This window comes from Bufo gargarizans, chromosome 8, assembly GCF_014858855.1.
Source record: "Bufo gargarizans isolate SCDJY-AF-19 chromosome 8, ASM1485885v1, whole genome shotgun sequence".
Taxonomy (NCBI): domain Eukaryota; kingdom Metazoa; phylum Chordata; class Amphibia; order Anura; family Bufonidae; genus Bufo; species Bufo gargarizans.
Genome location: NC_058087.1, coordinates 178279610 through 178305103, shown reverse-complemented (window position 1 = coordinate 178305103; position 25494 = coordinate 178279610). Strand labels below are relative to the sequence as shown.

Genomic DNA, 25494 nt, shown 5'->3' with positions numbered 1-25494 from the left:
CTTTAAACATGGGTTTTCCCCACCAAATTTTATGACTCGTCAGAAAATTTGCTTGGGAAAACACCTTTATAGAGCACTTCCCCTTAAAGGGGTTTTCCCAGGAATTTTATATTGATTGGTTATCAATACCTGATTGGTGGGGGTCCAGCTCCTGGCACCCCTGCTGATCAGCTGTTTGAAGAGTAAGCACAGCGCCATCCATGGTATAGTGGCTGTGATTGGTATTGCAGCTTAGCTCCATTCACTTGAATGGGACGAAGCTGCACCTAGGTCATGGTACCAATGAATGCGACGTCACTGGCCTAGGAGAAGCACAGCCTCTTCAAACAACTGATTGGCAAGGGTGCTCGGGAGTTGGACCCCCACTGATCAGATACCGATGAGTATTAATATCAAAATCCCAGACAACCCCTTTAAAATCTACACGTGACTGCGACAGAACTGCAATACCCAGGGGTGCACCTAGCCTTTCTGCTGCCTGAGGCAAAAACTGGACCCCCCCCCCCCCCCAAGCCAATTTCTTAACCTAACCCCTGTGCCACAATGAAAGCGCTCATTGCCCATGGCCCTTCTGCTGCCCCCACCTGGTACGACCTGAGGCGATCGCCTCAGCTGGCCTCATAGGTGGTGCACCCCTGGCAATACCAGGCACACCCCGCAAGAGTGGCACCGTTTTTAAAGGCTGCCAGATGCAAGTTGGAATCTTCCCATGAAGATAAGCGGCATCAGACATTGACTGCCGCTTGTCTCCACTCCAAAAAACGTTACCCTGTCTACGGCTCTTTATTGGCATCCGCTGATGTGTTAAAAATCATGCACACGGGAAAAAGTTACTGCAATCAATCAGTTTATTCCTCACCAGAAATTTCTGAAAATACACAAAGATAAAGCAAATGATCCCAAAATTAAATTAATAAACTTTTCTTTTTACACATAAAATGTACGTTCATGCTCCATAGCGCCCTCTGTCTGCTCGGCTGCGTGGCGCAGCGTACGACTGTCATCGGCCCGTCACATATGAAGCCAGCCATGTCACCAAAGCCGTTGAACCTGGATGTGCGTTTGAATTTCTAGATGAACGGATGCGATTTCCTCCGGGTACTTGGAGCGGATTTTTTTTTTTATAGATCTGGTAATAGGTAGTGGATTTAATGGGGGGGGTTGGAGCATTCATCATGACAACCCCGGAGAGGTGGCAGCTGTACAGTCAGTGGGTCAGTATCGATTCCTTGTATGTAGTGCATCTCCATAAGCAAACCAACGTTAACAACCATTGGTGGTGGTGAAGACAAAATCAGCAGCGCCCTCTTGTGTCAGGAGGAGGGAGGAGGGAGGGGGAATAAAGCGCTGTGGGGTGAACTAGCACCAAAAAGAGGGCCCCCTTAAGAAGTATGCTGTGGAAACCCTCATCCTTATATGTATTCCTTTGCATGAAAGCCTACGCGACAGAACTGCAACTCAATGTGCACCTAAAATGTGACCATAAGAATAAAATAAAAAAAGGGTACAGGGGTACTGACCACTAAATGTAGGCAGAGTCCTAAAAGGTAGGCGGAGTAGTCCTAACATTACTGAAACCCCTCCACCCTCCCCTCTTAATTCAGCAACAGCAGGACTATCCTATAGCTCCCTAACCGTCGTCTCTTTGTAATTCATGGCATGAATTGGTCTTCAACAAAATGGCCGCCGTACCGGAGACCAGTTTGTAGGACTTTTCTCTTACTCGATAGTTTAACCACATCACCGCCACGGAGCGGAATGAAACTAAACTAATCTGCGCGGGGATTGTATTGCTATGCCCTTGGCCACGACATGTTCATATCCAGTGTCTCGACAGGAAAAGAGTCATCCCGGAGGATCCCGTCCATATACCTGTATATTTACATCTCTCTCTCTCTCTCTATATATAGAATTTTTCTATCTACTTATGTACATACACATATAGAAACTTTCTTCAAAAGTGCCTAAAAATGTGATTTGTCTGCATATAAAAAAAAAAAAGAAAAATAAAAAAAGGGGAAAGCGAGATAATAAGCTGCACAAGCTCGTTAGGAGTCATTTATATCCCCCCATCCCCCCCTTGTCGAAACAGGCTGGTCAGGCGTCAGATGCAGCACCATGAAGTCAAATAGTGGGGGTTCACAGTAGCAGCCTGCGTGATTTGGTACACGGCCCTATATGCATGTACCTGTTGGAATGACATGGATTTTGTGCAAATAATATGCATACTGGGGGGGAGGGGGCAGTTCTGGTATAGTCAAATAGAGCAGGCCATTATTCCAGAATGCACTCCTTTTGCTGGGAGTGCATGCTGGGGTAGGGGACCAGGGAGCTGCAACTTTCTTTACTCCGCATGTTAAAATGAATAAGAAACCCATCCAATTATTGACATTATTACTGTTCGACGCCCCCCCCACCCAATGCGGATTTTACATACAGATCCCATGTGCACCTATACGACGCCTATATACATCTGTGCATGGAGGCGACGCTATATACACATTTACTCAAACAACCGCCTTCAAGTCCATGGTCCAGGAATCCACGCTGGCCATCTCACAGGCCCACAATAGTGGACAGCTGTGCATTGTCTTAAGGTGATGTGTGAGCGGGGTCTTCGAGGTGAAGGAGATTTCGAGATGTAGCAGGTTCGGCCCATGATGATGTCCGGCCCGTGCGCCGCTCAGTCCCACAGTCTCTTTGTGCATTCCGTTAAGACACAAGTGTAAGACAAGACGACTTTCTGACGCAAGACAGCTTTTGCCATGGAAGCCCGGGGAGGTTCGCACTGCCAGAGCTGATCGGCCCGAGTGCCCAGCGGTCAAGGTCGTACCTGCCTCCTCTGCTTTCTGGATCACGGGCAGGGCGGCTTCTACTTTTGGACTGACCTGTGGGGGTTAATGTAGCCTGCAATGAAGAGAAAACGTAACTTTTAGGAAAGTTTCCTGGCGGTTCTGGTTCTCCTTATGGAGACCCAGTTGGTGTAGGGAGGGGCAGTGACGGCGACTCCGGCATAAAAGACAACTGAAATCTACGCTAGCGCACAGACTGCTGCAGTGGCGCCTACCTTATGATGAGACGTGAGCAAGTGTCATAAATTGGGCGCAGCCTCCAGCAGCACACGGGGAGATCATAGACCAGTGTAAAATGCTGGTCTACGATAAATTCCCCCATAGTTTTTAATGGTAAATTTGAGTTTTGAGCTCGCTGGGAGAATTTATTAACTACTTGACTACACCACAAGACCATATTATAGGACGAGCCTTTCATGTTTGCCCACCCTCGAAACTCACTTCACTTCCAATATGGCTGGGTTGGTCTCCATAATTGCCACGATGATCCGGTCAATATAATCCTGTAATCTAAGGTTGATTTCCTCCTGCTTCTGAATAGCCTCCATCAGCTGCAAAGAGAGAGAGAATGCAATAAGACGACCGTGTCTCTAGGCGGAGAAAAGCCCCCAGATGCCATATATAATCCCAGGTCAGGCCAGGATAAACTACATGTGCGAATCACATCTGAATGGATCTCATGCACACAAACATATTTTCTTTCTGTGTCCTCTCCGTTGTTTTTTGCTGAGCGTATGCGGAACCATTCATTTCAATGGGTCCGCAAAAAAACAAGAACAAAAAAACGTTACTCCGTGTGTATTCCGTTCTGCAAAAATTTGAACATGTCCGCAAAATACGTAACGTACACGGACGTCATCCGTATTTTTGGCGGATCTATGTTTTGCAGACTGCAACGCACATACGGTCGTGTGCATGATCCCTTATGAAGGAAGCATGTGGCCAATGTAATGCCTCGTCCTTTACATACCTCATCTCTAGAAACACTGCTGATTTCAGCGGCCAGCGAGTCGGAGAACGTGGTGGAGAACAGGTTCTTGGCTCCCTGGATGCTGAGGTTAATGATCTGGCCGTTCAGTTCTTCATTCTGTTCCTTGAGAAGCCGTTGCTCCTACAAAGAGTCATATATATATTGGAATGGTCATCTATAAAAATATTATCTAGATCTAGCCGTCCGTCTGTCCCTCTGTCCCTCCGCGCCTGTGGTTCCCTGCCTCTCCGTCCAACCCCGCTCGTCCGTCCTTGCTTCTCCGTCCCCGTCTCTCCATCATCCTCCGTCTTATGAAGTAATAGCAGCACCTGTTTGAGCCTCCGGACTTCATGCTCCAGCTCAGCCTCCCTTGTGCGGCTGTTGTACTCCTGCAGGGCGGCGCTGTTTCCCAGTCCCATTCGCTGTTCCATTTCGAGGCGCAATAGCTGTGTCTGCTCTAGTTCCCGCCGGAGCTCCTCTATTACCTGTCGTTACAAGAAGAGGAAAAGGAGGAGGATAAAAGGTTAGCCTTACCCAATGCTGCATGATATGAACACCACTCTTTCAGCCTGATTGGACAGATAACACGGAAAATTTTTGCTCTTTTTTGTTTACCCTGTGGATAAGCGGCATCCGATTGAGTCTTATTGCCGCTTATCCCCATACAATATTGCCAGGCTGAATGGGTAAGAGTGGCCTGAGAATTCAGATTTTGCATGTTTTCAGCATCTTAGGAAATAAGTGAAACGTCAGACAGGGATCACCCGGGGACACTGGCACGCAGCATGGTCACTCGTACCTCTTGGCAGCGCTCCTTCTCGAGCTGTTGTTTATGTATCTCGATGCTCAGCTTCCCTCCCAGCTTCTTGTTCTGCTCCTGGTGATCCTTAAGCTGACGCTGCAGTTCTTCCACTTCATCCAACAGTTTATATTTCTCCTGCAGACATGAACACCCTGGCATGCAATTATTTGCATCTAGGCCTTTGTACAAATATAATACTGCCCTGCTTGCAGTCAGGGAATTGAAACCTCTGTGTTTCCATCCAGTGGTGTCACTGGCAGGTAACTGATTAGACATTGCTCACCTCTTCCAGTCTCTGTGTGGTGGCCCTTGCACTGGGCAGCTGGGAGAGGAGCTCTGTGTTCTCACTCTCCAGTTCTTGAACCCTGCAGAACAAGATCGATCATTAGTATACTGAAGAAGTGAAGATCTGGCTACAACCGGAGGAACATCCCAACAATGTCAAAACCACACAGACATCCCGCCGCATACAATAAATGGATTCATAGGCCCCCATTGTACTGACGGACAACAGAAAAGTGCTCTTTTGGTCTCTGTTAGGAAGGTCTCCTCTGAAGGAGTCATTCAGTAAAAAAAACGTATACCGCACAGTTTCACGGTTGTCAATCAGTGGCATCCATTAAACACATGCAGACCTTTGCGTCTGGTGCAGTGTTGTCATGGAGGCCTTGTGTGGATCCAAATACATCAATATCTACTTCCTAACTGGAACCTGCAACCGTACAAGTTACCCATGACAGCATTACACCCGACACATGCATGCTGCAGTTTTTGTCCGGCTGTGCCGTCCCCGTTATAGTGAATGGCGCCGGAGCATACTTCTGGCGGCACACATGGGCTAGCGTTAGTGCGGATCCAGAAGACTGTTCCCCTGTTGGAACAGCCTGCCGGACCCTGCTAACGCTAATGTGAAAGTAGCCCTAGTCAATAGGCGCCAGATCCGTCTTTTTTTAGTAAGGGTACTTTCACACTAGCGTTAAAGTTTTACGGTATTAAGTTCCGTCCTAGGGGCTCAATACCGGAAAAAAAACGCTTCCGTTTTATCCTAATGCATTCTGAATGGAAAGCAATCCGTTCAGGATGTCTTCAGTTCAGTCCCTCTTACGGTATTTGGCCGGAGAAAATACGCAGCATGCTGTGGTATTTTCTCTGGTCAAAATTCCGGAACACTTGCTGGAATGCCGGATTTCCATTGAAATGTATTAATGCCGGATCTGGTACCAAGTGTTCCGGTTTCCCAGTCTGCGCATGTGCAGACCTTTTAAAAATGTGTTTTTTTTTTTTCTTCCAGGTGACACCGTAGAGACAGATCAGGTATTTCAATGCATTTGTCAGACGGCTCTGCATCCGGAAACAAAATGCTATCCGTTTGCGTAACGGATTTCCGGATCCGGCTGGCAGTTCCGGCAACGGAACTGCCCGCCGGAATCCTCTAACGCAAGGGTGAAAGTACCATAATGAAAAAAAAACAATCAGGCACCATTGACTTATATTGATTTTCATGCCTGATCAGGTTTGTTCCGTTTTGCAAAATAGACACAAAAACGCTGCCTGCAGCGGTTTTGTGTCCGGCGCCAAAACGCAACTGAACTGATGCATCCATAACGAATGGAGACAAAAATTATCAGTCTAACTTAGGTCTTGAGATCCTCTGCCGGATCTCATAACCTGAATTAAAACCGCAGATGTGAAACTAGCCTAAGTAGTGCAGCCTCAGGCTTTGGGCCTGTAACTACACTTGTTAAGCTGTTAGTAGCCCGCATAGTGACATACAGAGTAAACATAACTGGTATTGCCGCCTTCGAAAGGGTCTGAAATATTACAATATCATGGTATTTATAGCACATAGTGAACATTGTAAATAGTTTTTTTTCACCATGTCGTCTTCCTCTTTCCACCCCAAAAAATAAAACTGAATTAAAAAATAAAATAAAATACACAATTTACCGCAAAATGGTACCAATAAAAACTACAGCTCAAGCAGAAAAAAAAAAGATAGCTTCAAAAACAGAAAAATAAAGTTCACTATATACGTCCGGCCTGCATTTAACTCTGCAACAACGTTTCTGAATGTCCTTGTCAGTGACAGCCGGGACGCCTGAAGAGAAGGCGGAAACATTTTATTACCGTCCCTGTCTTCTCTATGACGGTATACACAATAAGCGCAATGCCGCTTCCTGCTCCTAGTGATCGCCAGGGCACGGGTAGTTGCAGTTTCTAGCCCTGCCCCTAGCTACCGTAACCCATATATCTCCGATATCAAAAGGTCTCATTGCTAGGATATGCCCCCTTTGTCTGGGGGCATATATGGGGGCACTGGGCAGCTGGGAGCCGCACCTATATTGGGCAAGGAGCCCTGCAAAGTGGTGGCTGGAGGACTCCGGTCCGGGCACCACCAAGCGCTCTTCCCATAGAAGTGAATGGGAGCGTACTGCACATGACCGGCCACCGCTTTCTATGAGCCCGAGCTCGGTTATTTTTGGTGCCCCCATAGAAAATGAATGGAGGGCAGCTGCGCATGCACAGTGTGCCCTCCACCACTTTCTGGGCTCCGTTCTCGATATTGCTGGGACCCACACCTATCAGACAATGGGGGCATATCCTAGCGATATGCCCCCATTATCTGAGATGAGACAAAAGGGGTTGTCCACTATTTACTACTGATGATAGATCATCAATATCAGTGCGGTGGGGGTCCGACTCCTGCTCGGTTTACCTTCTTCAAACTGCTGATCAGCAGGGGGCCCAGGAGTCATACCGACGACCTATCCTGAGGATAGGTCATTAATAGTAAAAATCAGACAACCCCTTTAAAGTAAAATATAACTAGAAAAAAATAAAAAAAACACAGCTACGTAAATTCCACAGGCTGTAGCTCTGCTCATTTCACTTCCATGGAGCAGAGCTGCAATACCAAACACAAACTATGGACCGGTGGTGGCACTATTTCTGAAAGAAAGCAGCCACGTTTTCTAACCGTGCACAACCCTTTAAATTCTTTCTTTGCCACTTCATTATCAGAACTTCTTATGACCACCTTATCCTATGATGTGGACCAATCAAAAGTTGTTTGGTGCAAATTTTTGGCTGCGCGTTCCTTTTGTTACCTGGCCTTTAAACTGCTCATCTGAAAGCCTCGGTCACGGTCCATCTTTCGAAGCTCGTCCCTGTGTTTCCGCGTCTCCTCGCTTTGCACCTCATCCGATAGTAATTCCTGATCTTTCAGCTGCTCCTCAAGAGCGTGGGCTCTGCTCAGGAGAAGAAGGGAGTCAAATGAGAAACAGCGGGTCAAGAATGCAGGATGGCCGATCCCTAGAGGCAATGTAGGAAGCTCACCTGTGTAACAGCTGCAGGTTCTCCTGTCTGAGGCGGTTTTGCTGTTCCGCCGTCATGGCGGCGTCTCTCTCGAGTTCGCTCACCCGCTGTTCCAGGTAGAGGACCTGTGGGTGACAATGTGATGCAAAGGGTGTAGGTAGCTCCAAAAATGGCCTCTCCTAAGGGAATTAAGCCTGACACACTCTGACTAGAGGTCAGGTTTTACTTGGTGGGGGGGTCTGAGTGCTGAGACCCCCACCGATCGCTAGAACGAGGAGAGAGAGAAGCGCTTTACATATTGCGCACTCCATCTCGCTGCAGGAGACAGACTCAGTACAAAGTCTATGGGCCCTTTTTCTGCAGCGAGGAGAGAGCGCACAATATGCGAGTGCTTCTCTCTCCTCTTTCTAGCGATCGTTAGGGGTCTCAGCACTCGGACCCCCAGTGATCAGAAGCTACTTTGACATATCAAAGCTTTAGTGAAGGCTCGGTTAACCCTTAGAGGAGTATTTCCATCTCACAAAGTGAAGCATATCACTAGGATAGGCCATCCCTTTACAACCGGTGAGAATCCCACCTCGTAAGAATAAAGGGGGCTCAGGACAGATTCAGAGCCGCTGTGCAGTGGAAGACACTGAAGGGACCACCACAATCTCTTCTTTCTCCGGATTGGTTGCGTTACTAGAGGTCATACCCGCCCCCACTGGACATAAAATGACGGCCTGTCCTAATGATACGCCATTACTTCAGGATTTGGGAATACTCCTTTAAGACAGTCCTCCAATGGTCGTACTACCTTGTCTGTCAGATCGGTGTCATCGAACGCCATGTTGGTGAGCGGCTGCTCTCCTTGATCTTCTAGGAATCCACTGTGATGAAGCCTCCTAGAGACATAAGACATGGATATAGAAGCTCCACCATACGGAGATAACGTACATCCTGCTCCGTGTTTGCGGTGCCTTATGGACGACCAGTTGCAGTGTTGTAAAATATTCCTCTTCTTGAACGCACAGTTCTCCTATGCCACAAGCTCCAGAGCATTACGCCACTCATAACTAGCTAGCAACCAATATATATATATAACCCTTTTGCGGCAGCATACAACATTAACCTACATCTATAACCATATTGCGCCGACATGCAACTTTAACCTATAACCTTATTGTACTGGCATGCAACTTTAATCTATAATCTTTTTGCCGCTGGCATGCAGCTTTAACCTATATCCATAACTTTATTGTGCTGGCATGCAACCTTATCCTATATCTATAACCCTATTGCGCCGGCATGCAACATTAGCATTTGTAGTACCACTCACCGTGCCTCCTTTCTGCTCGACGTCCTCTTGTCCGGGCTGCGGGGCAAACAAAAGGATAAGTAAGTGAGAGTGGAAAATAAAACCAGAAGGAAAGTATGAAGGGACAGGGGAGGGAAAACCTGCAGATAACATGGAAGCAAAAAAACAACTCAAACACCAATAGCATGCAAAGCCTGGAGCGTCGGTGAACGAGACACACCGACATCCTGTGTATGGCGGGTTGATGCAGCAGCAGAGGAAATTGTGAGTGACAGGTGGAAGGGAAAATGCTGATGCTGCAGTTAGCAGTGGTCAGGAGGGGGTTAATGAGCGCTGGGATCTGTCAGGAGAAGAGCTGGGGTGATATCGGTTTCCTGCCCCAGGAAATAACAAGAGGGAAGTATGTCCAACCACAGCGCTGCCCCCCCCCCCCCCCCCCCCCCAGCTCTCCTCTCCATTATTCTGTCATCCCCTGCACTGGGGTTGGCAGAGCATTGTCTGAAAACACATCAAATGCATCACTCATAGCAGAGTATAGCGCCCCCTAGATGATGAAGCAGAACCCCCTTCCACATGCAATGTCGCATACATGCACAGCAAGCCCAGTCAAAATTGGACAGGGAGAGGAACCCTGGAGACCCTTTTACAAGACTGAGACCAGAGCCCCCCCCCCCCCCCCCCGCAGCAAAGGGCAATGGAGATCCCGGACAGAAGACTCATCCAGGCCCCAAGCACCATAAATTGGTCATTTTGTGGCACTGGATCATGGGAGTGGATTTAGGGACCGACCAACGTGCACAGCCTTGTCTAAGGGTCTCCATCGACATAACAGCCTCCCCCCGTCCCATGTGGGTAACGGGCATGCAATGTCACCTGTCCATCTCAAGGTAGCGGAGACGGGTGGACAGATCTTCCAGACGGTTGATATGTTTGTGGCACTGGCTGCAGTACAGCCCCCCCAGGCCTGAGCAAGGTGGTGGTGCCAAAAGTTGGCGCTCTGACACGGGTGCACCACTAGGGGGATGTAAAAGTAAATCATGAGGAATGCTCCACGTTATTGAATGGACACATAGAGGTTACTGATCATACCACATGCCTGACTTATTTATCCGGACGGATACCGTCTGCTAACTACTGCACAAAAACAGAAGTTATTTATGGGATGTGGCAGATATTCAGGTTACGTAAGCGCCTTCTGACAACTTTGTCTCAGTAAAACATTACCTTATTACAGTATGTGTCTACCTGTAAACAGATAGATGGAATTGACATAAAAAGTTGAGGTGCTGACTGTTTCCAATATCAGCAAGCAGAATAGTGAGTGCAGCTCTGGAGTGTAATACATTTTGTAACTCAGGATCAATACAGGATAAGTAATGTAATGTATGTACACAGTGACTGCACCAGCAGAATAGTGAGTGCAGCTCTGGAGTATAATACAGGATGTAACTCAGGATCAGTACAGGATAAGTAATGTAATGTATGTACACAGTGACTGCACCAGCAGAATAGTGAGTGCAGCTCTGGGGTATAATACAGGAAGTGACTCAGGATCAGTACAGGATAAGTAATGTATGTACACAGTGACTGCACCAGCAGAATAGTGAGTGCAGCTCTGGGGTATAATACAGGATGTAACTGAGGATCAGTACAGGATAAGTAATGTAATGTATGTACACAGTGACTGCACCAGCAGAATAGTGAGTGCAGCTCTGGAGTATAATACAGGAAGTAACTCAGGATCAGTACAGGATAAGTAATGTATGTACACAGTGACTGCACCAGCTGAATAGTGAGTGCAGCTCTGGAGTATAATACAGGATAAGTAATGTAATGTATGTACACAGTGACTGCACCAGCAGAATAGTGAGTGCAGCTCTGGAGTATAATACAGGATGTAACTCAGGATCAGTACAGGATAAGTAATGTAATGTATGTACACAGTGACTGCACCAGCAGAATAGTGAGTGCAGCTCTGGAGTATAATACAGGATGTAACTCAGGATCAGTACAGGATAAGTAATGTAATGTATGTACACAGTGACTGCACCAGCAGAATAGTGAGTGCAGCTCTGGGGTATAATACAGGAAGTGACTCAGGATCAGTACAGGATAAGTAATGTATGTACACAGTGACTGCACCAGCAGAATAGTGAGTGCAGCTCTGGGGTATAATACAGGATGTAACTGAGGATCAGTACAGGATAAGTAATGTAATGTATGTACACAGTGACTGCACCAGCAGAATAGTGAGTGCAGCTCTGGAGTATAATACAGGAAGTAACTCAGGATCAGTACAGGATAAGTAATGTATGTACACAGTGACTGCACCAGCAGAATAGTGAGTGCAGCTCTGGAGTATAATACAGGATGTAACTCAGGATCAGTACAGGATAAGTAATGTATGTACACAGTGACTCCACCAGCAGAATAGTGAGTGCAGCTCTGGAGTATAATACAGGATAAGTAATGTATGTACACAGAGACTTTACATAGAACATTAGAACGGCGCCTAATAGGCATATACACTTAATATTACAATACAGTTCACTATTTATACAAGTCACAATTATGGTGTCAATATACAAATTACTCTGTGAACAGCCAAAATAATCTTTTGCATAGGAAAATGTGTCATATTCCCCAACCAGGGCCGTAACGAGCTCTAGAGCCCCAATGCAAAACTTGTAATCGGCCCCACAAACCATTTACATTACTGTTGCCCTCCTATGTGACAGCGTGTTATTTGGGCCTTTTTTTCGGCACCAGGGCTGGGGTGCCACCACATACCCCTATAGTTACTCCTCTGCTCATTTGCTTGTATTCCAACCTGTAAAGAAAAAATCCCTGGCAGACTGTGACAGGCCGCAGCACGTTCCTGTGCGTTCATCGTCTGCACCCTGAATTATTAAGCTGAAGGAAGCGTTATAACCTCACCTGGAGGTGAGACGCGGGGAGGTGTTTGTCATCTGGGTGAAGCTCTCCTGCTCTTCCTCGCAGTGGCTGTTGAACAGGTCTGGCTCTGCTCCTTCGCCAAAATCTTCAAACTGTTCCTCCTGCCCAGTGACCGTGACCCCCGAGATATCACAGAGGGACAGCTCCAATCCTTCAGGTCTGAAACAGAGGATATAGAAGGTGTACAGACGAGACAGGGAGCTGGGATGGCCTTCTATGGTCCACCTAAAATGTGGTCAGTTGCTCTTTAGTTGCAATCTAGTCCCCATTATAGTCTATTGTTAGGGGGCAACTGAATTATAAGCAGCATTTTAAAATCAGAGTTCCACTATGAACTATGGGTACCATCCTGGTGTACAGGACCTGTGCCCACTAAACTGGTGTCCCATACAGTCGATAGTGGGGTGGAGATGCAAACTGGAAGTATGAGCCTACTTAACCCTTAAAGGGGTACTCTTATCTCAGGCATTTGAGACATATCCCAAAAACTGTATGTTCCCGATTGGTTTTGCTCCAAAAACGTGCTACCCTGTTTCTGTAGCTCCCGCAGAAGTGAATGGGGAGAGCCGCACACCTGCGCGGTCACTTCTGCATTCATTCTCCGCCTCTTATCGGGCTAGAAGGGGGTCGGAGGACCCCTTTTCTCAGCCGAGGTGCAGATCCCAGAGTTGAGAATAACTTTTTAAAAAGGCTCTCCTCACACTACACCACTTTGTAAGCAGAATTTGTTCCCCATTTAAAAAGGGATCCACCTGCAATAAGGAACCGGTAAGTACTTATGTGCTAGATCCTGGATGCAGCAGTGATGTCACCTCAACAAGTGACCACTGCAGCCAATCAGCTGGCCTCAGTGGTGTACCTGACAAGGGCTCTGGCAGGTAAATACTTACCTGTTAAATATTGCACACGGATCCAGAGGGTTGTACAGTTTCCACCCTTTAGCATTAGAAGAACAATAAATCCCAGCCATTCCTATTACCTTCTCTGAACAACATTCCCAGGTTGCACCATGCAAGTATTGGTGGAGGAGAAGGGAGGTGGTGTTCTCATAGGTCACAATCATAAAAGGTGGACATCTATTCCCCCCCTCCCCCATACACTTGTACTCTCGGCACTGCCAAGTGTGCATGTGTTTTCCATAGGGGGGATTGGAGAAAGTCACGGTCAAGACACCTCTAGCAGCGGCAACGCTTCCTCCCCCCCACATCTACCAAAAGGGGAGGCATTGAGAACCCCTTCCCCGATACACATTAGATGGTGCGGCGGACATGGATCTAACATGTATGACCACCTTTAGGCTGCTGTACGTCCACTGTGCTCTACAGGCATATCTCAGGTATCCTAGCCCCCTTATGGTGAAGGCCTAAACACCCCCATAACTCCATAGCAGCTTCTATGTCTACGTATTGGGTGCTCAATTAGCTTAGCAAGATTTGCAAAATAATTGATTACATTCTCATTGCAAAAAAACAAAACAAAAAATATATTTAAAAAATGTAGGAATTTCTCTTACGTTGCTGGTGCATGTCCACGAGAGCCTGCCCCATCTCCTTCAGTCTCCGGGTCTTCCTGCGCAGCTAGCCCTCCGGTATCTTCATCTGTGAAGGTCTCGCACTCGCTATAGGCGCTCTCCGAACCCACATAGGCGCTGTCCGTCACCTCCGTAACCTGCCAGGAGAAACACAGGAGAAATCTGTCACCACAGCTACTAATGCAGCAGGGGTCAGCGCATAGCCCTGATCTTCTATCGACTCGCCCTACCTTACCGGAGGCTATAGACATCTCGTGAGTCATGAAGGGGTTAATTCATGCCAGTCCAGCAAAAACAAGTCTTCTCGATAACCCTTGTAGGATTTATATGTAACAGGATTAACAGAGTTGGGTTTATAATTAAAACACTTTGTTGCCGGAGGGTTTGTTAATGGCTGCCTGAGCGGCGAGAGGTCTCTGTCCTCGCTCAGCAGAATGACAAGCCATAGGAAGGATAAGCCCCGCGCTGCCCTTCCTGGACCTATATGATGTTCTTACTCAGCGTAAACTTTATCAGGACAAAGTTCAGTGCCGGAGGCGGCATTATTACACCCGGCCACGAGACAACACCTTTATAAAAGGTACACAATGCAAGGATCATATACGGAGGGGTAAAAAAACGTGCACAATCACATTGCTCATAGGAAGAAAAGAACCCAACTATAAATGCTCACCTTCGAGCTGCAGGTAAAATTTTCTGGGACAGAGCTCCAGATCCCCTGCCTAGCCATAGAGTTAGATGATAAGAACGTTGCTGCTTGGAACCACCACTAGGGGGAGCTCACTGCATAGCCACAGAGTTAGATGATAAGAACATTGCTGCTTACAACCACCACTAGGGGGAGCTTACTGTATAGCATCAGATGATGAGATTCATGCTGTCTGCAACCACCACTAGGGGGAGCTCACTGTGTAGCATTAGATCATGAGATTCATGCTGTCTGCAACCACCACTAGGGGGAGCTCACTGTATAGCATTAGATGACGAGATGCATGCTGTCTGCAACCACCACTAGGGGGAGCTCACTGTATAGCATTAGATGACGAGATGCATGCTGTCTGCAGCCACCACTAGGGGGAGCTCACTGTATAGCATTAGATGACGAGATGCATGCTGTCTGCAACCACCACTAGGGGGAGCTCACTGTATAGCATTAGATGACGAGATGCATGCTGTCTGCAACCACCACTAGGGGGAGCTCACTGTATAGCATTAGATGACGAGATTCATGCTGTCTGCAACCACCACTAGGGGGAGCTCACTGTATAGCATTAGATGAAGAGATTCATGCTGTCTGCAACCACCACTAGGGGGAGCTGACTGTATAGCATTAGATGATGAGATTCATGCTGTCTGCAACCACCACTAGGGGGAGCTCACTGTATAGCATTAGATGATGAGATTCATGCTGTCTGCAACCACCACTAGGGGGAGCTCACTGTGTAGCATTAGATGATGAGATTCATGCTGTCTGCAACCACCACTAGGGGGAGCTGACTGTATAGCATTAGATGATGAGATTCATGCTGCCTGCAACCACCACTAGGGGGAGCTTACTGTATAGCATCAGATGATGAGATTCATGCTGTCTGCAACCACCCACTAGGGGGAGCTGACTGTATAGCATTAGATGATGAGATTCATGCTGCCTGCAACCACCACTAGGGGGAGCTTACTGTATAGCATCAGATGATGAGATTCATGCTGCCTGCAACCACCACTAGGGGGAGCTCACTAAAAACACATTTATAGTTTCCATTTAATGGGGTTTTCAAAACCCAGTGGGTCTTGCAGAGCCACCTTAATTACGCATAATATACTTACCATTCCGATGTTGCGTGGATCGGCAGCTCAGGAACCCAGCCACGCGATGCTGCTCTTCTGAAAATCCAACTGCTGCTGACGTCAGGACCTTTTACCAGGTTTCTGTCCTGGGCTGTGGATAGGACCTCACTTCCACTGTGGACGGGACCGGAACTATTCCTCTCCCTGATGCAAGCGCAGATGAGGCGGATTCAGGAGTTGGCGCGCACACACCAGGTAGCGGGGTAGTTGTGGTACTGTCTCTGGCGCATGAATCTGAATCAGACTCTGGAATCTGCCTCCTCTGTGCGAGAACTGCTCTGGCCCTGTTCACAGCAGAAGTGAAAACCCAGGACAGACCGCCGATTTCAAAAGGAACTGTGTAATGCTTCACACTGAGGAGGGCAGCAGCAGGACACCTTGTGACAGGCTTATAGGCAGAGACTTGTCTAACAAATAGTGATTGCCCAAAGTGGACAGCCCCTTTAACTGAAAGGATAGGAAGGACATTCCTGGGACCCATCCGGCTATGCTAAAAGTTCAAATGGTAATTCATTGAGGGAAATTTATGAAAACTAATGCAAATATGACTTTTTATTTGTATATACTGTTTATTTCCTTCATTGTATTTTTAACTATATCGAATCGGCTCTTAAAGGGAAACTGCACAGAAAAAAAACAAGAGCCTCCCATAGCAACAGTTTGGGACGAATCTTTCAGATCATGTCTGTGGTGTCGCTTGGCAACAGACGGGTGACAACACTACCCTCCATGCTTCTGTGTACCCCGTATTACTGACGGAGCAGTGACTGGTGGTGGTGTGTACTGATGGTCATCACAAGGGTTTCTGGACACCATGTGACCCGGTCGGCAAGATGGCCGCCCCCACAGCATATACCTGTATACAGACGGCAGGTGTAGACTCTGCGCAGGCCATGGATCTGTGAACATGAGGTTAAATCCCCGGTGATCTCTGGACATTTGCTGGAGGAGAGATCTACGAGACATTTAATCTCAGTGCAACAAGATCCTCTCCCCGAGGCTTCCTGCAGAGCGGCGGATGCAGTAACATGGACTCTGCTGTGCAGTGGTGTGGGGGCGACGATCAGCATGGACGCCGCAAATCCTACATGGATGCTATTGAGATATTGTATGAATAGAGTCCCGGCCCTTTAAAATATAGGTCATGCCCCTAAACTATGCCCTTTGAACGTGCAACAGCGGCAGCCGCGGTGCGCCCCTTAAAACAGCGGCAGCCGCGGTGCGCCCCTTAAAGCAGCGGCAGCCGCGGTGCGCCCCTTAAAGCAGCGGCAGACGCGGTGCGCCCCTTAAAGCAGCGGCAGCCGCGGTGCGCCCCTTAAAGCAGCGGCAGCCGCGGTGCGCCCCTTAAAGCAGCGGCAGCCGCGGTGCGCCCCTTAAAGCAGCGGCAGCCGCGGTGCGCCCCTTAAAGCAGCGGCAGCCGCGGTGCGCCCCTTCAAACAGCGGCAGCCGCGGTGCGCCCCTTAAAACAGCGGCAGCCGCGGTGCGCCCCTTAAAACAGCGGCAGCCGCGGTGCGCCCCTTAAAACAGCGGCAGCCACGGAGCGCCCCTTAAAACAGCGGCAGCCACGGAGCGCCCCTTAAAACAGCGGCAGCCACGGAGCGCCCCTTAAAACAGCGGCAGCCACAGTGCGCCCCTTAAAACAGCGGCAGCCACGGAGCGCCCCTTAAAACAGCGGCAGCCACGGAGCGCCCCTTAAAACAGCGGCAGCCACGGAGCGCCCCAAAACGGTGACCATCATATTAACCTCTTTAAAGTGCCAGCTACAGTGCCCCTTTTACAGCGACAACAGGCAGTAATGACCAACGCCAGTCCCGGTTGCTGCCGCTGAACCACCACAGTGAAGCCTGCTTTCCCAGCAGTCCAACCAAGTGTTAAAGGGCCGGCACCACGCCTAACGATGGCAGCATATAAAAGCTCAGCAGCGTTATAAGGGGAGCGGCGGGCGGTCACACCTATAGACTAAATGTAAAGGCTCCTTGAGGTGTTTTTTTTTTTTTTGGGGGGGAAGAAACAGTCTGATAAGAGAGAACACTAGACTGCAGAGAAGACACTTCCTGATCCATCAGAGAGCAGCACATGGAAAACTAATTTATCAGCTTTTAGTCATTTTCATTCCTGGGAAATCTTTGTGACAACCAGTATGGCCGCCATGACCCTTACCCAGCTTTCCCAGACTCTGGAATGGCATACCAGGTTATTGTATGGTAAGTGGGCATCTCATTATAGGTATCTGGGCTTGGTACCTAGTGTCTTTAGACTATGCATGTAGATGTAGCAGAGATGTTAGATATTCTTTTTGCATACTGTATTATATAAAAAAAATCAATTATGACAAATTCAGCTCTGCTACATCCCTATGCACGATACAGACTACGTCACATATTCCAGACGTCTTCACACATGACTGATGCTATGTACACACAACCACACTACACCGGCAACAGCTGTGTATACTAAACGGCACAGGTGCCCCTTCCCGGTGGACTCACCTGTAGCGCCATCCTCACAGGGCCAGACGCCTGCCCTTCTCGCACCAGCATGGCATCTCCGGGCACGACTAGGACATATCCTCTGTGGTGAACAGCCTGAGCGTGAAGGGGGTGACCAACAGGTAGAAGGACCTGAAGAAAGTGGCTTCTATTTCTGACCTTGCAACCTGGAGCAGCGTCTCTTTGAACTGGGAGGTGACAAACCCGTCCGGTGTCACGTGCACTCAGGTACACTCCTCCTGCACTTAACCCCTCCAGCAGTACACAGGAGACCGCAGCCTCCGCTGCATGGGGTAAAGCCGCCCACAGACACAACCACGATCAGGCGGAACAATCGCTAAGGCGTGCAATAAAAAGTTCTGCAACTTTCTAACAAACTTGGTTTTCAAGATCTCTGCTTGCTGTCAAGAGGGTGAAAATCCATCCCGGTCTAACACCACTTACAGCTGAGAGTTTGCAACAATGGAATCTGGTCTAGACAATCCTCTGTGAGCAAAATAACACCAGCAGCACAAAGCTCCTTACAGCCCTGAGGGTTTGCTACAATGTGTCACTGGAATTAACCTGGAACGACACAACGAACCTGCAGCTGTGAGTGGTATTCGGACATGTTCATTTTTTTTGTAACATTTTATAGGCGATTTGGAATCTATCAAAAAAAAAAGTACCAGGTCACTTTTTGATGCGGAGTCCGCACGGCCTGGATTTGCAGCGCGATGCACAAGAAATCCGTGTAAACGTGGCCATAGGGTGGATTCACACATGGCGGAAAAATCCACAAAGGGTTTCCGTGCCCTTGGGAGGCTTTACGGTTTTTTCGGCCTCAGTATATGCAAACAAGTCTGTTTCTGTTCACTGACAGCAAGCAGTGCTCTTTTAAAACAGTCATGAAATGCACAATGTACAAGGAAAGAAATGGCGTCCTGACTGTAATAGAGGGGGCCCCATGGGTTGCAGCCATTGCGGCAACAGTGTATTACAACCGCCAACTACAACTGTATTTACCACAGCGTCCAAACCTATCACAGATCGCAACGGGACTGGCGCTAACTAAGGTTTGCAGGGCAAGCCACAGAGCATGCCAGTCCTACCCCTGCCAATAGTTTCCACCCACTGACTTCAGGGAAGAAGTGCATGCCCGGAGAACCGCTGGTGAGCTCTCACTAAGGTGCCCACTGTAGCGAGAAGTGAATAGAAGCCAAATTCCTCATATGTCTCTGCACAGTGTTTACATTCTACGGCAGGCGGCGGCAGGGGGAAGTATTCCGAAATACAAGCTGTTCCCAGCCAGACAAGCGCAGCGCAACCAGTAAAGAGCAAAACGGGCTAAAAATAGCAAGAAACAAAGCGCGTGTTATTATGTCCACAGGGGCAGTATTATAGTAGTTATATTCTTGTACATAGGAGTAGTATTATAGTAGTTATATTCTTGTACATAGGAGGCAGTATTATAGTAGTTATATTCTTGTACATAGGAGGAGTATTATAGTAGTTATATTCTTGTACATAGGAGGCAGTATTATAGTAGTTATATTCTTCTACATAGGAGGCAGTATTATAGTAGTTATATTCTTGTACATAGGAGCAGTAATATAGTAGTTATATTCTTGTACATAGGAGCAGTATTATAGTAGTTATATTCTTGTACATAGGAGCAGTATTATAGTAGTTATATTCCTATACATAGGAGCAGTATTATAGTAGTTATATTCTTGTACATAGGAGCAGTATTATAGTAGTTATATTCTTGTACATAGGAGTAGTATTATAGTAGTTATATTCTTGTACATAGGAGGCAGTATTATAGTAGTTATATTCTTGTACATAGGAGGAGTATTATAGTAGTTATATTCTTGTACATAGGAGGCAGTATTATAGTAGTTATATTCTTCTACATAGGAGGCAGTATTATAGTAGTTATATTCTTGTACATAGGAGGCAGTATTATAGTAGTTATATTCTTGTACATAGGAGGCAGTATTATAGTAGTTATATTCTTGTACATAGGAGGAGTATTATAGTAGTTATATTCTTGTACATAGGAGGAGCATTATAGTAGTTATATTCCTGTACATAGGAGGCAGTATTATAGTAGTTATATTCTTGTACATAGGAGGCAGTATTATAGTTATTCTTGTACATAGGAGGAGTATTATAGTAGTTATATTCTTGTACATAGGAGGAGCATTATAGTAGTTATATTCCTGTACATAGGAGGCAGTATTATAGTAGTTATATTCCTGTACATATGAGGCAGTATTATAGTAGTTATATTCTTCTACATAGTAGCAGTATTATAGCAGTTATATTCTTGTACATAGGAGACAGTATTATAGCAGTTATATTCTTGTACATAGGAGCAGTATAATAGTAGTTATATTCTTGTATACGGGAGGCAGTATTATAGTAGTTATATTCTTGTACATAGGAGGCAGTATTATAGTAGTTATATTCTTGTATATGGGAGGCAGTATTATAGTAGTTATATTCTTGTACATAGGAGGCAGTATTATAGTAGTTATATTCTTGTATATGGGAGGCAGTATTATAGTAGTTATATTCTTGTACATAGGAGGCAGTATTATAGTAGTTATATTCTTGTATATGGGAGGCAGTATTATAGTAGTTATATTCTTGTACATAGGGGGCAGTATTATAGCAGTTATATTCTTGTACATAGGAGCAGTATAATAGTAGTTATATTCTTGTATACGGGAGGCAGTATTATAGTAGTTATATTCTTGTATATGGGAGGCAGTATTATAGTAGTTATATTCTTGTACATAGGAGCAGTATAATAGTTATATTCTTGTATATGGGAGGCAGTATTATAGTAGTTATATTCTTGTACATATGAGGGCGTATTATAGTAGTTTACAACAAAAATAAAACATTTCTGTCTGTGGTGCTTCCTTATATTACTTTGATAAAGTGTCTTTGTCTTCCTTAAAAGATACTGGTGTCTTTGACGGGGATTTCCATCTTTCTTTGAAAAAAAAAAAACAAAGTCTACACCGGCGTGTGATCTGGAAATTCACTGCTGACACAGGAACATTGTATGGATCTGTATCACCTTCCCGGCCAATGTGCATAACGATTCAAGTTAATTAGGATATGGGCGTCTATGTGGATGGCAATATGCATCTCAATGCAAAAAGACGAACAGGAAGTGTTGTCATGGGGGGGCGCAAGTTAAAGGTTTCAGGTCCCTGATAACGGCTGGTGGGCTCTGGAGAGGGATCATCATCCAATTATCTTACCCAATAATTGCAAAAGCGTTTCCAACCTAAACAACCCCTTTAAGACAGTCAAACCACACAGAACTGAGGAAAGAGGAACTACCATGTGAACACCATCCTATGAATAATGGCCTCAAAATAAGTTAACCTTTTGTTTGCCGTAGCACAGGTGGCATGCTAACCGGCAGAAAATATATTGTAATGTTCATTCACGACCAGCCTGATCTCTCCAGGGGGACGTGCCATTATGGCAGTCACTTGTGCATTTCCACTTCACACCAGCAGAGGGCAGCAGAGGGAAACTAAAGGGAATTTAGAATGGAGCATCTGGTTACAGATGTGAAGGATTGGACTATTTACACGCCATGTAAGCAACCGATTTCCAAATTTCCAAAGCGTGCACCTAAATACAAGGCCGCGGCAGCACGGAGACTTGCAAACGTTAGTCACATTTGAGATCCCATCCTCTTGATTTGCATTCTCGTATCTGCAGTACACAGATATGGGTCAGAAGTCACCATGTTGCCCAGGATTTTTTCTACCCCCCCCAGAAACAGTGCCACTTTTGCCCATAGGCCATGTCTGGTATTGCAGCTAGAAAAAGGTCTGACCTGTAATAGCAAATGCGAACAAGAGTGGCAAGGTTTCACCCTCATGATAATGTGTCAATTGGCATGCTAAGAAGTTGGCACGTGCATACCAAGGGACAGAAAGATGGAGAAGGGAGGTGATTGGATACACAACCTGCCACCTAACATCATCTATATGGCTATAGCTCAATGTCAGCTGGCAGCTGTAAAGCACTGCAAAATTTATATTTGCTACATAAATTAAGCACAGTGATAATGAATAGGAGGTGAAAGGGCAAAAGTCAACAATGAGCTGGGGAGAGGGGAAAAGTAAACCGAGATAAGGAGTGAGGATGAGGTGGGGGAGGGAAAACAATAGAAAAAAGTTGTGAGTTTCTATTTGGGGGGAAGATAGTAGGAAAAAGAAAAAACAGCAAGCATGGGCATTGTTCCTGATCAGAGTGCAGAGTATGGGGGGTCGACAAGATCTACAGGACAGAAACTGTACAACAAGCATCAAACCATTTGGATACTTCCCCTTTAAGAGTCCCACTGATCCTTCACAGTCATTTATACGACTGTGGTCGATGACCGATCTCGGCTGTGAGTGACATCAGAACAATGTCCTCCTTTGTGATAATTGCAATAACTGTATCAGTAAAATATAGGAATTACAGCTTGCATTATGCTTCAGAAAATCATTCACAATTCTGCAATCATCAGAGCTGAAATCTCCCACAACTGTTCCATTACAGTATAGGAGCCCAGCGAAGCTGTTAGGCCCCTTTTTTACACGGGCAAGATTTCCGCGCGGGTGCAATGCGTGAGGTGAACGCATTGCACTTGCACTGAATCCGGACCCATTCATTTCTATGGGGCTGTGCACATGAGCGGTGATTTTTACTCATCACTTGCGCGTTGCGTGAAAATCGCAGCATGCTCCTCTTTGTGCGTTTTTCACCCAACGCAGGCCCCATAGAAGTGAATGGGGCTGCGTGAAAATCGCAAGCAAGTGTGGATGCAGTGCGATTTTCACGCACGGTTTCTAGGAGACGATCGGGATGGAGACCCGATCTTTATTATTTTCCCTTATAACATGGTTATAAGGGAAAATAATAGCATTCTGAATTAGGGATCGACCGATATTGATTTTTTTAGGGCCGATACCGATAATTTGTGAGCTTTCAGGCCGATAATTTATACCGATATTCTGGGAATTTTCATTTTTGAAAAAAAATAATAATTCCCACAAATCTGCTGAAAATTAATGTTTATTGTTAATGTGTATTTTTATTTTTTTTGTAAATCTTTCTTTTGCATTTATATTTAATATTTTGGTGTTTTTATTTTTGTAACTTTTTTTTTTTTTTAACTAACTTTTAGCCCCCTTAGGGACTAGAACCCTTGTCCTATTCACCCTGATAGAGATCTATCAGGGTGAATAGGAGCTCACACTGTCCCTGCTGCTGTGTGCTTTGTGCTGCTGTGTGCTTTGTGCACACAGCAGCATGGAGCTCATCATGGCAGCCAGGGCTTCAATAGCGTCCTGGCTGCCATGGTAACCGATCGGAGCCCCAGCATTACACTGCTGGGGCTCCGATCGGAGGAGCAGGGGAGGAGGGGATCCTGTGGGGGGGGGCGCACTGCGACTGGGGTGGGGGGGCCCTATGCGCCACCACTGCTTAATACTGGGGGGGAGGGGGGCGCACTGCGACTGGGGTGGGGGGGCCCTATGCGCTACCACTGCTTAATACTGGGGGGGAGGGGGGGCGCACTGCGACTGGGGTGGGGGGGCCCTATGCGCTACCACTGCTTAATAGTGGGGGGCTTGGGGGGGGGGGGGGGGGGCGCACTGCGCCACCAATGAAGCTTAATCTCTAGTTTATTCATATACAGGAGGCGGGAGCTGGCTGCAGAATCACATAGCCGGCTCCCGACCTCTATGACAAGTAGCTGCGATCCGCGGCACCTGAGGAGTTAACTACCGCAGATCGCAGCTACCGCTCATAGAGGTCGGGAGCCGGCTATGTGATTCTGCAGCTCCCGCCTCCTGTATATGAATTAATGAGAGTTTAAGCTTCATTGGTGGCGCAGTGGCCATAGCTCCTCCCCTCCTCTTGTCCCCTGTCCTCTCATTGGCGGCAGCAGCAGCAGCACAGGGGGAGGAGACACTGCTCCTTCTCCCCTGTGCTGCTGCTGAGGGAACACGGAGAGCGCTGTCAGCAGCGCGATCTGTGTTCCCCATACGCTATCGGAATATCGGCAAAATAAATGCCGATACCGATAGCGTTCAAAATCCTGAATATCGGCCGATAATATCGGTAAATCCGATAATCGGTCGATCCCTATTCTGAATACAGAATACATAGTACAATAGTGCTGGAGGGGTTAAATAAAAAAAATAATAATAATTTAACTCACCTTAATCCACTTGATCGGCAGCCAGCATCTCTTCTGTCTTCATCTTTGCTGTGCACGGGAAAAGGACCTGTGGTGACGTCATTGCGGTCATCACATGGTCCGTCTGATCCATCACCATGGTGATGGATCATGTGATGGACCATGTGATGAGCGCAGTGATGTCATCAAAGGTCCTATTGCTCAAAGATAAAGACAGAAGAGAAGCCGGCTGCGCGAGCAAGTGGATTAAGGGGAGTTTAATTTTTATTTTTTTTATTTAACCCCTCCAACCCTATTGTACTATGCATTCTGTATTAAGAATGCTATTATTTTCACTTATAACCATGTTATAAGGGAAAATAATACAATCTACAGAACACCGATCCCAAACCTGAACTTCTGTGAAGTTCGTGTTTGGGTACCAAACATGCCGATTTTTCTCACGCGCGTGCAAAACGCATTACAATGTTTTGCACTCGTGCGGAAAAATCGCGCATTTAACCCGCAACGCACCAGCATCTTATCCGGGCCAAAAACATGACGCCTGTGTGAAAGAGACCTTAGGAGTGTATCTGGTGACGAGCTTGCTGGCTGTTTCCAATTACAACATGCAGGATTGTGAATGCAGCGCTACTGTATAATACAGGAGGTAGCTGGCTCCACCAGCAGAATAGCGAGTGCAGCTCTGGAGTATAATACGGGATGTAACTCAGGGTCAGTACAGGATAAGTTATGTAATGTATATACACAGTGACTGCACCAGCAGAATAGTGAGTGCAGCTTTGAAGTATAATACAGAATGTAACTCAGGATCAGTACAGGATAAGTAGTGTAATGTATGTACACAGTGACTGCACCAGCAAAATAGTGAGTGCAGCTCTGGAGTATAATACAGGATGTAACTCAGGATCAGTACAGAATACGTAATGTAATGTATGTACACAGTGACTGCACCAGCAGAATAGTGAGTGCAGCTCTGGAGTATAATACAGGATGTAACTCAGGGTCAGTACAGGATAAGTAATGTAATGTATGTACACAGTGACTGCACCAGCAGAATAGTGAGTGCAGCTCTGGAGTATAATACAGGATGTAACTCAGGATCAGTACAGAATACGTAATGTAATGTATGTACACAGTGACTGCACCAGCAGAATAGTGAGTGCAGCTCTGGAGTATAATACAGGATGTAACTCAGGGTCAGTACAGGATAAGTTATGTAATGTATAT

At 46.7% G+C, this 25494-nt stretch overlaps 1 protein-coding gene across 1 annotated transcript in view; it reads right to left on the bottom strand.

The window, feature by feature from the left end:
- Nucleotides 1–830: 830 nt before the first annotated feature.
- Nucleotides 831–25494, bottom strand: part of RAB11FIP3 (RAB11 family interacting protein 3) — a 46183-nt gene continuing 21519 nt past the window's right edge. The window contains exons 4-16 of the mRNA XM_044302665.1: nucleotides 13705–13859; nucleotides 12174–12350; nucleotides 10110–10250; nucleotides 9258–9293; nucleotides 8736–8823; nucleotides 7961–8064; nucleotides 7732–7872; nucleotides 4908–4989; nucleotides 4622–4759; nucleotides 4152–4307; nucleotides 3823–3963; nucleotides 3294–3403; nucleotides 831–2907 (exon numbers count right to left, since the gene is read on the bottom strand). Of these exons, the coding sequence (XP_044158600.1) occupies nucleotides 2898–2907; nucleotides 3294–3403; nucleotides 3823–3963; nucleotides 4152–4307; nucleotides 4622–4759; nucleotides 4908–4989; nucleotides 7732–7872; nucleotides 7961–8064; nucleotides 8736–8823; nucleotides 9258–9293; nucleotides 10110–10250; nucleotides 12174–12350; nucleotides 13705–13859 (1479 nt within the window). The 3' untranslated portion in view covers nucleotides 831–2897. The remainder of the gene's footprint in view (nucleotides 2908–3293; nucleotides 3404–3822; nucleotides 3964–4151; nucleotides 4308–4621; nucleotides 4760–4907; nucleotides 4990–7731; nucleotides 7873–7960; nucleotides 8065–8735; nucleotides 8824–9257; nucleotides 9294–10109; nucleotides 10251–12173; nucleotides 12351–13704; nucleotides 13860–25494) is intronic.